This window comes from Actinia tenebrosa, unplaced genomic scaffold (genome assembly GCF_029948245.1).
Source record: "Actinia tenebrosa isolate PJP-AT-01 unplaced genomic scaffold, QUT_ActTen_1.0 PGA_scaffold6__47_contigs__length_16458017, whole genome shotgun sequence".
NCBI lineage: Eukaryota > Metazoa > Cnidaria > Anthozoa > Actiniaria > Actiniidae > Actinia > Actinia tenebrosa.
Window position 1 is genome coordinate 6,017,312 of NW_028292583.1, and position 15,622 is coordinate 6,032,933.

The 15,622-nt window shown below is 37.1% G+C and overlaps 1 protein-coding gene across 1 annotated transcript; it reads left to right on the forward strand.

Moving 5' to 3' along the window:
- Positions 1-537: 537 nt before the first annotated feature.
- LOC116286676 (prestin) lies at positions 538-15,489 on the forward strand. The gene is made up of 18 exons (XM_089038913.1): positions 538-1,091; positions 1,203-1,313; positions 3,806-4,074; positions 5,080-5,244; positions 6,199-6,351; positions 6,918-7,000; positions 7,333-7,480; positions 8,217-8,327; positions 9,439-9,516; positions 9,823-9,918; positions 10,441-10,547; positions 10,758-10,827; positions 11,094-11,348; positions 12,550-12,690; positions 13,521-13,575; positions 13,725-13,852; positions 14,073-14,174; positions 14,658-15,489. The coding sequence occupies exons 1-18, from the start codon at positions 812-814 to the stop codon at positions 14,676-14,678; spliced, it is 2,373 nt and encodes a 790-aa protein (XP_088895039.1). The 5' UTR covers positions 538-811; the 3' UTR covers positions 14,679-15,489.
- Positions 15,490-15,622: the final 133 nt, after the last annotated feature.

Here is a 15,622-nt window from a genome sequence, read left to right on the forward strand (position 1 = left end):
ATTTCTCGTCATTCCTTTTTCGTTTTCCATTTTGTCTGAGGTAACTGAGGCTTGTATTTCATTCAGATAACTAAGAGAAAAAACTGAAATACTGGACTGATCCGAAGGCCCAGCCTTTTTTGAGGGTTTAGTTTTTTACGAGAGATTAACTTTTTCGATGGCCATCTCAGTATATTCAATAAATCGAAAAACGCTGATTCATCGTGACCACGAGCTTATATATACATTTCCCCCGTTAATTTATTCCCAGAAACTCTCACAATAATATTTACACCTGGTAAATGTCTAGACTAGGACCCAGTCCCTTACATTAAAATCCGTCAAGATAAAATCTGCTCATCAAACCAAATATCTTGACAGGAATACTTGGATTTTATTACCTGGGCCAAATCTATCGCTTGGTTGTTTTGTATTGATGAAATCAATGCTAAAAAAATACTAAATAATCGAGTTCATTGAAGCGGTTCTCAAATAGTGACGGACGGACGTGATGCAGGTCACGTGCGTTACTCTTGCTCAGCGGTATTCCGTGGAATATAAAAAAAGGACAAAAAATGAAATCGTAAGAAAGTTTCATTTGAAGAACGATTCTCCTGACGATCGTTTCGATCGAAATAACAGGAAAAATTAGTCAACAGCAGTGATATCATAACGCAGTCAAAGCTCAGTAATTTTTTATGTCACTTGATTTTTTATTTCGTCTGGCGAAGGATCTTTATTTTGAACTTCATGCAGAGATTTTGAACGCCAAGATATCTCTGTTTTATATCTAATGAAGGGATTATAATCGAACAACGAATCAAGCTTCAAAATGGACGTTTCCAAAAGGCAAATTTCGCTCTCGAGGAGAGTTTTTGATGAACAAGAATTCAAACGATGTTATGTGCCAAAAAATTCGGCAAGAAAACAGAAGTCCGTGGCGAAAAGACTAAGGAAGCATTTTTGTACGAATTTATCTAAACTGACTTTCAGAGGAGTGTTGAATTCCTGGTTTCCTATATTATTATGGCTACCGCAATATCAAGTGAAGGAAAATCTTCTACCAGACGTAGCCGGTGGTCTTACCGTAGCAGTCTTACATATACCTCAAGGTACTGGTCTTATGATGGCGCACGTATGATTTAAGATTTCTTTTGCTTTTTTGCTTTGTTATTATCGGTATTGAACAGTGTTTCTTACGTGTTTGGTTATTTTGGTAATAGGTCTAGCTTATGCGATGTTGGCATCTTTACCGGCTATCACAGGGCTTTATCTCGCTTTTGTTCCTCTGATTGTTTACACTTTGCTTGGCACTTCAAGACACTTATCGATAGGTTAGTATTTACAGAAGCTTAAAGGCTTATTTATATTTAAGTAAATAGAAAGCTCGTGAAACCAAAAATAAGGTTTTTTCTTGCTGTAAGTCAATATGGGACACATGGCAAATGTTCAAGGTTGTCAAGCTGAGCTTCCTACTTGATATGTCATCGGCTACACCACCCCCTTCCATTCCTACAAAACAATTACAAAATATACTAACATATATTAAATTGTTTGTATTAGAGTGCTTGCACTAGCTACAACGTAAAAAAATACAAATTTTTAGTATTAAATAGTGATAATCAAACAATAGTAAACAAAGGATTTAAATATTATTCAAAGGTTTAGTGTGTGCACTCAACTACTTAAACATGGTCAAACTTTGAAAGAGAAAGCTCCTAGTTTGCTTCAATAGCCTCAAAGAAAAAGCTAATTTTGAAAATATTGTATGGACAGAGTTGCAAAAACTAAAACTGTCCCAAGGGATTAGTACTTACATGTATGTAATTGTTATCATTGATTGTTAACTGTCTCATTTGCTGCCATTACAACCTACTCAATTTTCATGAATGTTCACACATTCTGTTACTAATTTCCTGTGATACTATATATAAATTACTGTACTATTATTAGTAAAATGATGCCGGAAAACATTGTATGTATAGAATTGCAAAAACTAAAAAAGTAAAATGACACCGGAAAATAATGTATGGATAGGAATTCATGGATAGAATTGCAGAAACTAAAAAAGTCCCTAGAGAATAGTACATACATGATGTATGTAACAGGCCTTTAGTAATCATGTGCTGATTAATTCATCGAGAGCAAATAAATGAATATCTTGATTCCCATTTTGGTGAAATATACTGGTGAGCAAAAACAAATTCTACAACCTGTTTTGAGAGATCGTAATAAAACTGCATTTTGTAACACACTGGTTACAAATCGTTTCATTCACTTCTTTACAAGTAGATAAAAAGAATAAACAATTTAAAATAAGATTAAAAGTTGTGCTCACCAGGACAGGCACTTGGCAATTAGCTGCAAAGCCGCCTATTGTTGTGCCTAAGACAACCTACTCAAATTTCATGAATGTTCTAATTTCCTGTGATACTATATATTAACAATGACTATACTATTATATAAAGTATAATCACGATTTTAAAATGATATCTGAGTGCTAAAAGGATTTGAAGTCAGCAAACAAATTATAATCTAAGCTAAATCTAAGTTTGCATAATGTTTTGTTGTTTTGTTAATTGATTTAATAACATTTAGTCTTGGAGTAACTACTTTTCTAGAATATTCCAATTCATTCTGTCTTTGTTACTTCAATCAGTACAATAATAGTTGATCTGCATTCATGGTCAGTCAGCCTTGGGAGTAATGAATAGCAAGTTCATTCATCCATGTTAGAATTTCTTATAGTGTTTTTGCAATGAAATGTGTAGTTCCAGAAAATGATAATACCCCCACCATGGAGGAAATTTGTTAAAGGACCCCCTACCCCCCAAAAAATTTCAATTTTCTTCCACACAAACTCTGTAATTTTTATTTCTATGACAACCTCCCTTCTAGAATTATTCCGATTTCCTCCTTGGATGGAGTGTGGATATTTTATGGAACTACACAATGTTCTATATGTGAAAGCAATTTTGGGGTTGTTTTTCATGCCTAGGTAACATCCCAGCCTTAAAGCAAATGTTTCTCTTACTTGTTATATTGATAATTTTCATTTGGATTTTTTGATATTTTCACTTCAAAATGTTTATGTGTGATTGCCCCTCAGTTATCTCGTACCCTCACTACATCATTTTGCATTGAGGGGAGAAAGAGAGAGAAGAGGTACACTGGACACTCTCATATGGAGGGAAGAATAGAAGAGAAAAAATAAATGTAAAAAGTAATGTAATGATAGTGATTTATGAATATAACCAAAGGCACTTTACATTGAGTTGTTAATATCAGATTGCTTTTTGTGCAATTTACAAGCATGAGAGATGGTCAGTATGAAGTGGAGGCTTTGAGGGTGGTCACTGCCAGGGTTTCTTTATGTCCTCGATCAGTGATTCTTTTACGTCCGTCCGATGTTCATGGTTAGTAATTATGAAGAGTGTGGAAAGACAGGACTGCCATTTAAAGTGGTCATCCCAGCCACTTGAAAGTCTTAAACCATTTGCAGATGTAATTACAAAGGCAGCACTTTCTCCTCAGTTAATTTAAGACCCTGAGTGTTTGTCTCGAACCACGACCTCCCTCACAAAAGTCTGATGCTCATCCAACTGAGCCAACTGGTTTGTGGTAAATGCCAAAAGCAAGTTTGTATCAATTCCAGTGTGCATACAATCTTATCTCAAATGTATCTCACCTTCTACCTTATTTTGTTTAAACCTTTTGTTCTTAAATAGCTAAAAGAAGGTGAGAAATTCGGGATAAAATCACATGCACACTGAAAACTTTTATTTAACTATGAACTGGCTTATTAAGACTCTAATGGAAATTTCAGGTACTTTTGCTGTAGTATGCCTCATGATTGGAACAGTATGTGAAAGAGAAGCAGACCGTATAATATCAGAAACATCACCTGCAACTACAAGTCCAACGTTATCGCCAACAACAGCTCCGACAACCCTAAATGCAACAACCATTCCTGCATTAACGAATTTAGTCAATAAAGTAGAAACAAACAGAAGTAACCCTGATGAAGAAGATAAGTTGAATGCAATAAAATTGGAGGTTGCTATCTCCTTGGCCTTGCTTGTTGGAATTTTTCAAGTAAGATTCATTAATTTTGTTATTCTTCAGAGTTCAAAACAGTATTCAAAAATTAATGATTAATTAATAAGCATTTAGACCTATCAGGTCCTTCAAATCCATCAATTGCATGGATCTTTATAACTGATAATTACTCAACATGGATATCTTTATATAAAGATTTTGAAATCTTTATAAATAAGATAAGATTTTAAAATCTTTATAAAGGACCAATAGAGTACAAGAGCATGGTATGAATAAGGGCCCTAATTGCTCATTAATTATTTAGGATTTTTTTAAAGTTGTTCAATAAACTTGCAGATCATGTTTTATCAGGTCTAAAATCACTTGGCTATGCCTTGTGGTTTAAACCTGATAAAACATGATCTGCAAGTTTATTGAATTTTACCTAAGGATAATATGGTATACCTCATGTACTCACTCAAACAGCATTCCTGTCACTGATATCGTAATATGGGAATCAAGGATGTAGTGCACCTGGCTCTCACCTCTGAGGTCTCAGGTTCAATCCTTGGACTTAGCATTGCACATGTGAGCAGAGTTTGTTAGGTTTCTTCTAGTGATTTGAGGGTTTTTCTCTGGGAATCAAGGATGGTGTAGTGATAGTACACACTTGTCTCTCACCTCTGAGGTCTCAGGTTCTATTCCTGGACTTGTCATCACCTGTGAGTTGAGTTTCTTAGGTCTCTTCCTTAATTCAAGGGTCTTTTTCCAGGTTCTCCCACTTCCTCCCTCAAAAAAACCTGACATGCTAAATTCCATGTTGATTTGTAAGTTTGTAAGCCATGCTCTGACTTTGATCTGAGTCTGGAGGCTGTTCCAGGGTATCGATACATATTAATTAAAACAGATTTACGTTTTTGGATGGATGGCAGCATTTTACTCCTAATTAATTGAAAAAACTTACTATATTATATACTTTATTGAAATTGGGGGTATTTATGTATAAAAATGTATTATCTTTTTTCCTAATTTTGAGTCAATATCCTTTGTTTTTATTGGTAGTTTGTAATGGGTCTTCTGCGGCTGGGTTTTGTAGCAGTATACCTGTCTGACACTCTGGTCAGTGGATTTACCACTGGTGCAGCAATACTTGTGCTAACCAGTCAGATTAAACACATCCTTGGACTCAAAGTACCAAGATATTCTGGTGTATTTGCTACTATTGAGGTAAATATAATCTCACTTGCTTCCCCATCAAATCACAAACTCAAGTTGTATGATTTGCTGTCATGACATTGTGCATTTTTGGTGAACTTTAAGCAAAGCATATAGCTTTCTATCCTAAGCGATTCAGAATGAGGTCACTTGGGATTAAACAGAGATTTTTATTCTTGTGTGGAAATACTGAATTTTACACACATGGTTGGGGAGCAATCTGAGCCCATGTCTAATGGATTTTTGTAACTAAAATTTTACCCTGTTCATCTCTAGGGGCATCCTCGTGACCCAGGGGTAAAATTTCTGTTACTAGTATTTTGCTCCCCAAAAAAATACCCCTGGGTGTGAAGTCTGTTAGAGCTTGTTCCAGAAGTCCAAAGTAATCTCTTTCCTGATTGGTTGAGCTGCTGGGGTCAACCAATAAGCATCAAGTATGTGTAAACACAAACGTGTTGGCATTATTTTGAATTCAGACTTCCAGAACAAACTAACTTCTTCCTTAAGGTGCACCAAACCCCTGATATAATACTTTCAGTATTGATTCTAAATAAAGTAAAAAATTGAATGGTGATGTATTTCTTTATTTGAATGTTGCGTCTTCAAGTTATGAAGGTTTATACTTCCAATATGTTACTGACTTTGACGTCACCCAAGACTTCATTAAATATACACATTGTGATGGGTTCATACAAACAGTTTTTCAAAAAGAATCATTATTATACTCAAGGTTTCCACAATGTTTATTATTGTAAATCAAATGTCTCATAATGGCTAGTGTTTGGTATTAAAAATTAAAACAAATACACTCGAAAGCCTGTGGTGACGTCACAGTCAGCACAGTCGGTGGTTAGGTGCACTTTAAGAGGTTTGGAATAACAGGATAGCACTGTTTTGTAACAAAATGAAGTTTGTACTTTTAACAACTCCACACTTTCTTTTAATTTTTCTCTGGATTTTCTTCAGACTTACAAATTCATATTCCAACATATTGGAGATGTGGTTCCTGGTGCAATAGTGACTGGGACAGTTTGCATAGCATTGTTACTCATCCTCAAGAAGATTGATGAGAAAACAAGAAAACGGATCAAGGTTCCCATTCCTGCTGATTTGATTGCAGTAAGTGAATCAGTTCTAGGCTTTACCTTAAGGTCTTACCTCCTTGTATGATTTACCTTTTCTCACCTTCTGAATCTATCCATGAAAACAATGCAGGTTTCAGTATTTTTCTTTTTCTCTCTCTTCTTTTTCTTTTCCTTTTTTGCTCAAATGATTGCTTGCTTTCTTGCTTTTTTACTTCCCTCCCTCCCCCTCTCTTTGTCTGTCTCTCTCTCTCTCTCTCTCTCTCTTGTTTCCCCCTCTCTCCTCTCTCTCCTCCCTCCTTCCTTCTTCCTTCCTCCCTTCCTTCGTTCCTTCCTCCTTCCTTCCTTTCCTTCCTTCCTCCTTCCTTCCTTCCTTCCTTCCTTTTCTTCCTTCCTTCCTTCCTTTTCTTCCTTTCTTCCTTCCTACCTTCCTTTTTCCCTTCCTTTGTTAGTTCCTTCCTTTTACCCTTCCTTCGTTAATTCCTTCCTTTTTCCCTTCCTTTGTTAGTTCCTTCCTTTTTCCCTTCCTTCGTTAGTTCCTTACGTCTTTCTGTCTTGCAAATACTACACTAATCCTCTCCCTCTTCTTCCCCCCCGTGATAGGTTGTCTTGGGAACAGCAATCACATATGTAGTCGAGACTCACAAGAAGTATGATGTAGCAGTATTGGGACACATACCAAAAGGGTAAGTTCTCAGTTGAGTTTGCCATCAGAAGCTTTGTCACGAATTTGCGTAAGTATTGTGCTGGCTTCCTGTTACATATAAAGAAAATGATTTTTCTTTCGAGCGAAACCAACGAAAGAGGATTAGATAATAAACTGGAACAAACGTGGGAAAGAACCTGACAAAGCAAACGAAACGAAAAACAAACAAAAACTTACGAAAAAGAATAAAGAGTAAACCAAACGAAAAGGCAACGTAAAAAGTAAGACAAAAGAAAAACGCAATACAGTACAAAAAAGCATGACGGTTGGGGGGTTTATTTATTTTTAATTTAAATCTTAATTTTAAACTAGGATGCCCCCAATAACGCTACCCAAGCTTAGCCTGATGGCCAACATCATAACAGACGCGTTTGTCATTGGTGTCGTCATCTTCGCTACGAATATATCCATGGCAAAGATGTTTGCCAAAAGAAATAATTATAAAGTGGACGCCAATCAGGTAACCATTTGTTTTAGGAACATTGTTAGGTTAAAAGTCTTAAACCTTCAAATTTTAACAAAACTTGAAATAGCCTCTCGACTGATCAAAGTTTGGGCAGATCAAACCCTGAAACGACCTCTGTCCCTGATCAAAGTCAGGACACGACTAGCTCACAGATCAAACCCTGAAACGACCTCTGGGCTGATCAAAGTCAGGTCACAGCTAACTCATAGATAGAACCCTGAAACAAACTCTGGGCTGATCAAAGTCAGGACACGGCTAACTCACAGATCAAACCCTTAAACAAGCTCTAGGCTGATCTAAGTCAGGGCTTGGTTAACTCACAGATCAAACCCTGAAACTAGCTCTGGGCTGATCAAAGTCAGGGCACGGGTAACTCACAGATCAAACCCTGAAACTAGCTCTGGGCTGATCTAAGTCAGGGCGTGGCTAATATATTTAATTGAAATTTAGCTTGTTTGGTTTTGTACCGTACAGTACAGGTACAGTAGGAAAACCGGAGAATCCAGAGAAAAAAATATCAAATCGATGGAGAGATTAAAGGCCTTTGTATAGAGCTAAACACGCTTCTCACATGTCATACAGTGTCTAGAAATCGAACCGGAGACCCTTGAGGTGAGAAACGAGCACCCTACCGATACACCACCTTTAAGTCACACATTTAGCAGCCCCCTGATCCCAAAATACTTTCAAGGAACTTTTAAATGCATGTATTATAATATTTTTCTTTTAGGAATTAATCGCATATGGATTTGTAAATATGATTGGATCATTTTTTTCGTGTTTTCCCGTCAGCGGGTCTTTATCACGTTCGGCTGTCCAAGAAACTTTAGCCAAAACTTTAGTAAGTACATATATGAAAAAATAATTAAAACAAATCCCTGACAAATGATAATTCCGAGCATTCGGCAACGTTTTTATTGGGGAAAAAGTACCTGAATCTAGAGCATTGCGACATTTTAGTTGCTTTAACGTCGATTAAAGAGATAATGCATTCATCTCGGAAGTGAGCTGCTCTTGAAACATTTTATGGGCTTCAACGTCACTCACAGAGATAATTTATTCATTCCACATGAATTTTGAACCAATTTGTGAGCTTCAAATCAAAAGTGCCAACGTTTGCGTTTTCTCTCAGAAAGGAGTAAAGAAATGGCTCAGAAAATTAGGACTTATTATTCTAAAACTGGTTCATGAGAAATTGGAGAGGAGAATGGAGATTTTCCTTGAGAAAAAAATATATTTATCTAAAGTGAGATCTTTAAACATTTTAGTGGCTTGAACGTCACTCACAGAGATAATTTATTCATCACATATGAATTTTCAACCAGCTTGTGAGCTTCAAGTCAAAAGTGCCAAAATTTGCGTTTTCTCTCAGGAAAGAGTAAAGAAATGGCTCAGAAAATTAGAACCTATTTTTCTAAAACCAGTTTTGTAAAAATTGGAGAAGAGAATGGAGATTTTCCATAAGAAAAAAATGTATTTATCTAAAGTGGGCTCTTGAAGCATTTTAGTGGCTTGAATGTCACTCACAGAGCGAATGTATTCATCGCACTTGGATTTTGAACCAACCTGTGAGCTTCAAGTCAAAAGGGCAAAAACTTTCGTTTTCTCTCAGAGAGGAGTAAGAAATGGGTTAAAAATTAGAACCTATTTTTCTAACACTAGTTTATGAGGAATTGGAGAAGAGAATGGAGATTTTCCATAAGAAAAAATAAAGTTATCTGGAGTGATCTCTAAACATTAATTTTTGGTAGCTTCAACGTCACTCACAGAGATGATGTCTTCATCTTGATGACGAATTCAAAGTGGAAGTGCCAAAACTAGCGTTTTCTTGAGCTAAAGTTCATTGTTCATAGTACGTACAAAAATGTACTTTTACATTATTTCGTACCATTACTGGCAGTAGTCTTACTAAATCTTGTTTAACGTTTTTTTTTCTTTCTTCTTTTCTCTAGGTATGTAACGTTCCTATATTGGCTGTAATCCTTTTGGTTCTCCTATTTATCGCTCCATTATTCTATTTTTTACCCAAGGTAAGATTTACTATATATCATCGTTGCTTTGAATGATATGAGTATCTTGAATAAGGTGTTATAGTTAAAATAGGTGTACTTAACCGACGTAACGTACGTTAGTCCTAGTGTTCAAGTAACTTAGATCTTTGGTTTCATACACCAACGCAACTCAACTACTTTACTCGCTGGTTTCATATTATATCTATTACTTGTTGTTTTGGTGTTCTAGGATGGTTTCTTCTCGTTTTCCTCTCTTCCCTCCATTTTTTCTTAATAATGTAACAATAACAATCAAAAGTTATTCTTTTCCCCCGTTTCTTTCAGGCTGTTCTTGCCGCTATAGTGGTTGTTGCTCTAAAAGGTTTATTCCTACAGTTCAAGAGATTCTGGGAACTGTGGAAGATCTGCAAGTACGATGCTGTGAGTAGAACTATCCTTGCCGTGTCGAGAGCAGCATATCAAAGCATCCTTTTGGATCAGTTTTCGTATATGCCTGTGAAAGGGTCGGTGCCTATATTTTTTACAATTTCAATTGGCTGGGCGTTTGTATGAAGGGTGGATAGCGCTATGCGACGGATAAATATTATCCAGTGGATACATTTATTGATAACACCATCGACTATCCTTTGGATAAGGATTTATCCATCGATAGGGCTATCCACCCTTCGTACAACCGGGCCCTGATTTTTCTCCCGCAATGTGATTAGTCTCGCAGTGCAGCGACCTCTGCGTGACAGTGTTCGCGCTGTGTTCATGCCGTGTTCCGGGTATTTGATTTGATGGAGAGTAAGTTTTCGAGCAATGTGATTGCCTGGCGTACCCCTTGCCGTGTGACGACCGTGTTTGTGCTGTGAACTTTTCACAGTCATATGAAAACTGCTCTAACATAGGAGTAAAGACTACAGTGCTGTCTTAACTATAGTGGTATTTGTTTCTTTGCAGTTTGTTTGGATAAGCGTGTGGACTGCTGTAGTTACTCTTGGCATTGATACTGGTCTTGCTGTTGGTGTGGTCGTAGCACTCATGATCGTTCTCATCCGCTCATCAAGGTAGGCCGTTCCGTGCGGTATGCTGTGCTTTGCCCTGCCGTGCCGTGCCTTGACCTGCCGTGCCATAGCATACTGCGTTATGCTGCGCCGTGGCGTCTAGAGCAACACCGACGCGTTGAGTTTTTTATCGCGCTCTAAAAAAGCATCACAAACACGAGGAAACGTTTGCAGCATCCACAGCTCATAATTAAATGTTTTTATATTTACTAGACCTCGCAGTGCCATTCTCGGACATGTGCCATCTACTGGAGTTTACCGTGATATAAAAAAATTTCCAGGGGTAAGAATTTGCATCCATTTTGACTATTGTTGATTGTAGCTGATTGTAGCATTTTAAGAAAAACAAAATGGGGATTGGCTGGTGCTATGCATGACAGCGTTGGCGCCTCGCAGGATGCTCCAGGGGTGAGAGGCGAGAGCACTCAGCTAGAAAAACTAGTATTGTTTTGTTGGCTGTAACTGAGACAATTTGAAACCCTGAAACAACTTCTTCGGTTGGCTGACTAAAGTAAGACCACTTCTCCTTTGATTTCCTTCCCACAACAGGCCAAAGAGTTTCCTGGTATCAAGGTATTTAGGTTTGAGTCTGCAGTGTTCTATGCCAACGCTGAGTTCTTCAGGAGTGAATTGTTGAAGAAAGTCCACATAGATCCAGAAGAAGAGCTAAAGAATTTACTTGGGAAACGAGTGAGATATGAAGCTAATGCGAACAAAATGACGGAATCTCCAGTGGATAGTGACCCTGAAGAAATAAGGAGTGAATCAGTCGTCATAGAAAACCAGAATGTATCTATGAACGGGGTAGGTTTGTAAAAGTGCCTATATCACCTAATCAAGAGAATATGAACTAAGAGAAGGAATCCTACCTATATAGCCTTGTAACCATCATGTGCAGAGTTTGATGCTATTTTTAGCTTGAAGATATTTTGAGCGAAGAACCTGATTGGTTGATTTCTTGAGGGTAGGCGTCTTCCAGTCTTGCAGTAAACAAAGCATGTGTTTTTTTCGTGGACGTAGCGAAACATGCCGCTTTTCGTGTCCTAAAACGAGGCATTAAAAGAAAGCATGTTTATCGCGCGGGCATGGTAACGAGTTAAAAATAGCATCAATGATTCTAAAAATAGCATCATCACGTGATGGAGCATGGGGATTTCTTCTCTTAGTTCATTTTCTCTTGACCTAAATCAATATTTTAAGCATTGATTCTACATGAAGTGAATTGTTAAATGGTTAAAAATATGATTTGAGTGATGCATCTTAGATATCAAAGTTTTTATTTCCAATATGTTAATGAGTATGATTTTATTATAGGCATGATTACTTTTACGAAACTTTTCTGGGGCAGTAAAATATCCTGTACAAAACATTGTCTTACTCAGGGTTTTTAGAAAAGTTATTGTAATTTTATTTCCTCACGATAAAAAGTGCTCCAATTTACAAATTGTGACTCGTTAGGATATTGAAAATATATAAACCTTTAATATTTTCAAGATGCATCACTCAAATCATCTATTTCTTTTTTTACTATTCAAAGATTCAGTTAATGTAGAATAAAAACTGAAAATATTAAGTTAGATGGAATAGGCACTTTAAGGAGTCGTTTATCTTGTCCATCCAGCCCATTCATCTCAGTCTATCCTATGCATTCTAATTTCGACGTATTCGTTTATTCGTCCATCTAAAAGGCTGTCTTATCCATCCATTTTTCTCCATCGCATTCATCCTTGCTGTCCATTTATGACATCTATCCTTCTCACTTATTCCTTTCATCCATCCATCCCTTTCTATCCCATTTATCCTTCCATACTTTTAGGTTTATTTATTCATACATCCTGTTCATCCATTCGTTTTTTTAATGATATTAAAAATCATTTATCTATCTTTTCCGCCCCATTCGTCCACCTATCCTTTCCGTCGGTCTTTTCATCCCATCAACCCATTCTTTCATATCTCCTTTTCTTTATCCATTTATACACCAATAAAAATGAATCTTTTCCCCTAGAATGCCAAACGACCAACGTCAAGAGAAGAATCCTGCACCTCGGACGACGAGAACCAGGGACCAGTCAGACTTCATACTATAATCATTGATGGCAGTACATTTAACTTTATTGATACTCAAGGCGTTAACATGTTAATCCAGGTAGAAAAACAAATTATACCAAGGCATACCAGCGATAGAGGCTTTGCACCATCACGTGGTGGCAGCCTTGACAGAAGGCGCAGCAATAGTCTTTTTACCCGGGGAAACTAAACTTATTCTCATGTAGATCAGATAACATCAAATTTAATTTATGCTGCCCCCTGTCATGGCTGCGATGGTGCAAAGCCTGTATAGACTTTATTCGTCGTGGTGTAATGTTTTCCCATTACATACCACGTTTCGTTCCCTTGAGAATATGATTCTTTGTATTTGTCGTATCCATATTCAACCACGTGCAACCACGAAATGATACTCAAGGGAATGACACGTTGTTTAAAATGAGCAAACATGGCATACGCCATGGAATCCGCCGTGTTTATTGTGAATTCTAAGTCTCATAATGGCTAGTGTTTAGTATTAAAATTTAAACCAAATACACTCAAAAGCCTGGAGTGATGTCACAGTCAGTAATGAAATGAAGTATACACCTTCATAACTTAAAGACGCAACATTCAAATGATGAAATATTTCACCATTCATCTATTCACTTTATGTAGAATCAGCACTGAAAGTATTGTATCGGGGGTTAGGTGCACTTTAGCCTTTACGACGCCAGATCAAATTGGAATTTAAAGTCGATTTTTTGGAAGGAAGACAACTTAGAATAAATTTATCACAAGATTATTTCCGCTGGCATTTTTCTTCTTTTCTTCTCCTCTCCTCTCCACTATGCTTCTTCAAGTTGTTGATCTAGACCATATTTTCTTTCCCTCCTCTATGCGCTATAATATTTTCAGACTACTAACTACTTCATTTCTCTATTTCTATAGCTGGCGCTTGAATTCGAGAAAATTGACATCAAGTTTTATCTTGCCAGCTGTCGGCGTAAGTAAATGATATTTGTATCTGTTTAGAATATAGGTTATCCCATGCGTAGAGTTTGAGGTTAGGTCAAAGGGTAGAGTTGAAGAAAGTGTTTGTTTTCAGTAGCTGGTGTTGTACTTATTGTGTATGATTTATTTATGTTTTACAAGATGGTATTCGTGATATGCTCAATAAAGTTGGATTCAGAAACAAAGTGGGTGATCAACACATTTTCATCTCCGTCCATGATGCTGTTGTACACGCGTTACACCCAAACGATGATGTTGAAGAAGTAATGGTAAGTAATGGCTTATTGACCGACCAACCGATCGAGGACTGACCGAATGACTGGCCGAATGACTGACCGACTGACTGGCCGAATGACTGACCTATGCCGTGAAGCCTAAATGTTTTACGAAACCTTTTAACTAACTTTTGTTTCCAAAATTACATTTCCTGCTAATTGTTTCCTCTAAAGCAACACAAATAAATGCGCGCATTTTCCGCATATTATTCAGAGCATAGATACAGAGATTTGCACACCTCCCATGAGTACTTCACCAAGTATCGCAGCTATTCCTAGCCTGGAAACGTACCCAGAGGAACCTGAAAGTCCAACGGTAAAGTAGTATCACTTTATACTTCATTTCCTGGTTTAATTTTCATTGCGCACTCCACATCTCAAGTCACGCCCTTGCGCATTGAACTCACTACAATTTTCCTGCAACGATATCATTTCATGTCCTCATTTTGTATGTAGTGATAATAGTGAAGAATTACCCTGTAACAGGCTCCGTCCATCCATCCATCCATTCACCCTCCCACTCATCCACCCTCCCACTCGTCCACCCACCCATCTACCCACGTATCCATCCTATCCATCCATTTGCGCTTTCCGCGTCAAGGCACGCTTGTCCTTGTCCATTGAACTTTAGTTTCACCAAGGCGATATCTCTTAAAATTCTTTGCTTTGCGCTTCCATCTAGGTATCCTCCCTCCCTTCTCTGCCTTCATTTACCATGCAGATCAACGGGTACCGTCCCTCTGTTCCTAAATACAAACGTTATTCATTCATAACTCTTATTTATTGATATGTTCAACAGATGAACGACACTCATTTCTAATTAACCTTGCTGTATACTCAAGTGACGGAAGAGTGGAGCGTATCATATCATTGTCAAGAGGACATATCAACAGACGCCTATATATTACCGGCAACGCAAGTTTATCATTAAAATTTGGCAGACCGTGCCTCGAGTCTCTACACGATTCGAGCAACTTGTAAAGAACTTGGAGCTGCAAGCCAGTCGTTCGTCCCAATGTGTGTTCAAACAAGATTCGCGTTCGAGATGGCATTTAATGTAGTTTCTTTGCTTCCAAAAGGGCAAAGAACCGTAAAAGATTTCAAACAAATGCATTCAACTCAAAAAAATCTAAGTAGATTGTTATTGTGCTACGAGTTTATGAATCCTTATCGAAAATGTTTTTATAGCAATGCATGATAATACTCATCATAAATCTCGTGTTCTGATATCGTGGCCCGTCAAGTTCCTTGCATTTGGACGCGTACGCAACCTTGAGAAAATGGTCCATAGCAAATACAAACCAAGTTCAGAACTAGATTTCATGGGTCTATAATTAAATCTTCGGGAACCTTAGGGTGTCGGGGTCTACTGTTATTATAAGTGATTAGAAAAATCATCAGCTTTGAACTAAATCAATGTTTTGTTATATTCCATGTGGTGATTTATAAATTCAATGCGAGTTTATGAATAACCCAATGAAATTGCGGTTTTAATGAAAGAAAAATCATTATTTATCAATCACGTTCGAAGAAAAAAATTATATTGAATAATATTTTTGTATCCCAGAGTTTTTATTCGAATCTTGTAATAATAATAACCAAAATAATAAAATTCTTACTATTTTGGGGAAGATTGAAGTATTTGTTTTCAGTCTCTTCTTACGGACGTTTATCGTGAATTTTAACACGCTGACAAATTTTCATTATTTTAAAATTAAGTTAAATTAAAAACCTTTACCTTCCATTAAAAAAACTAATGACGTC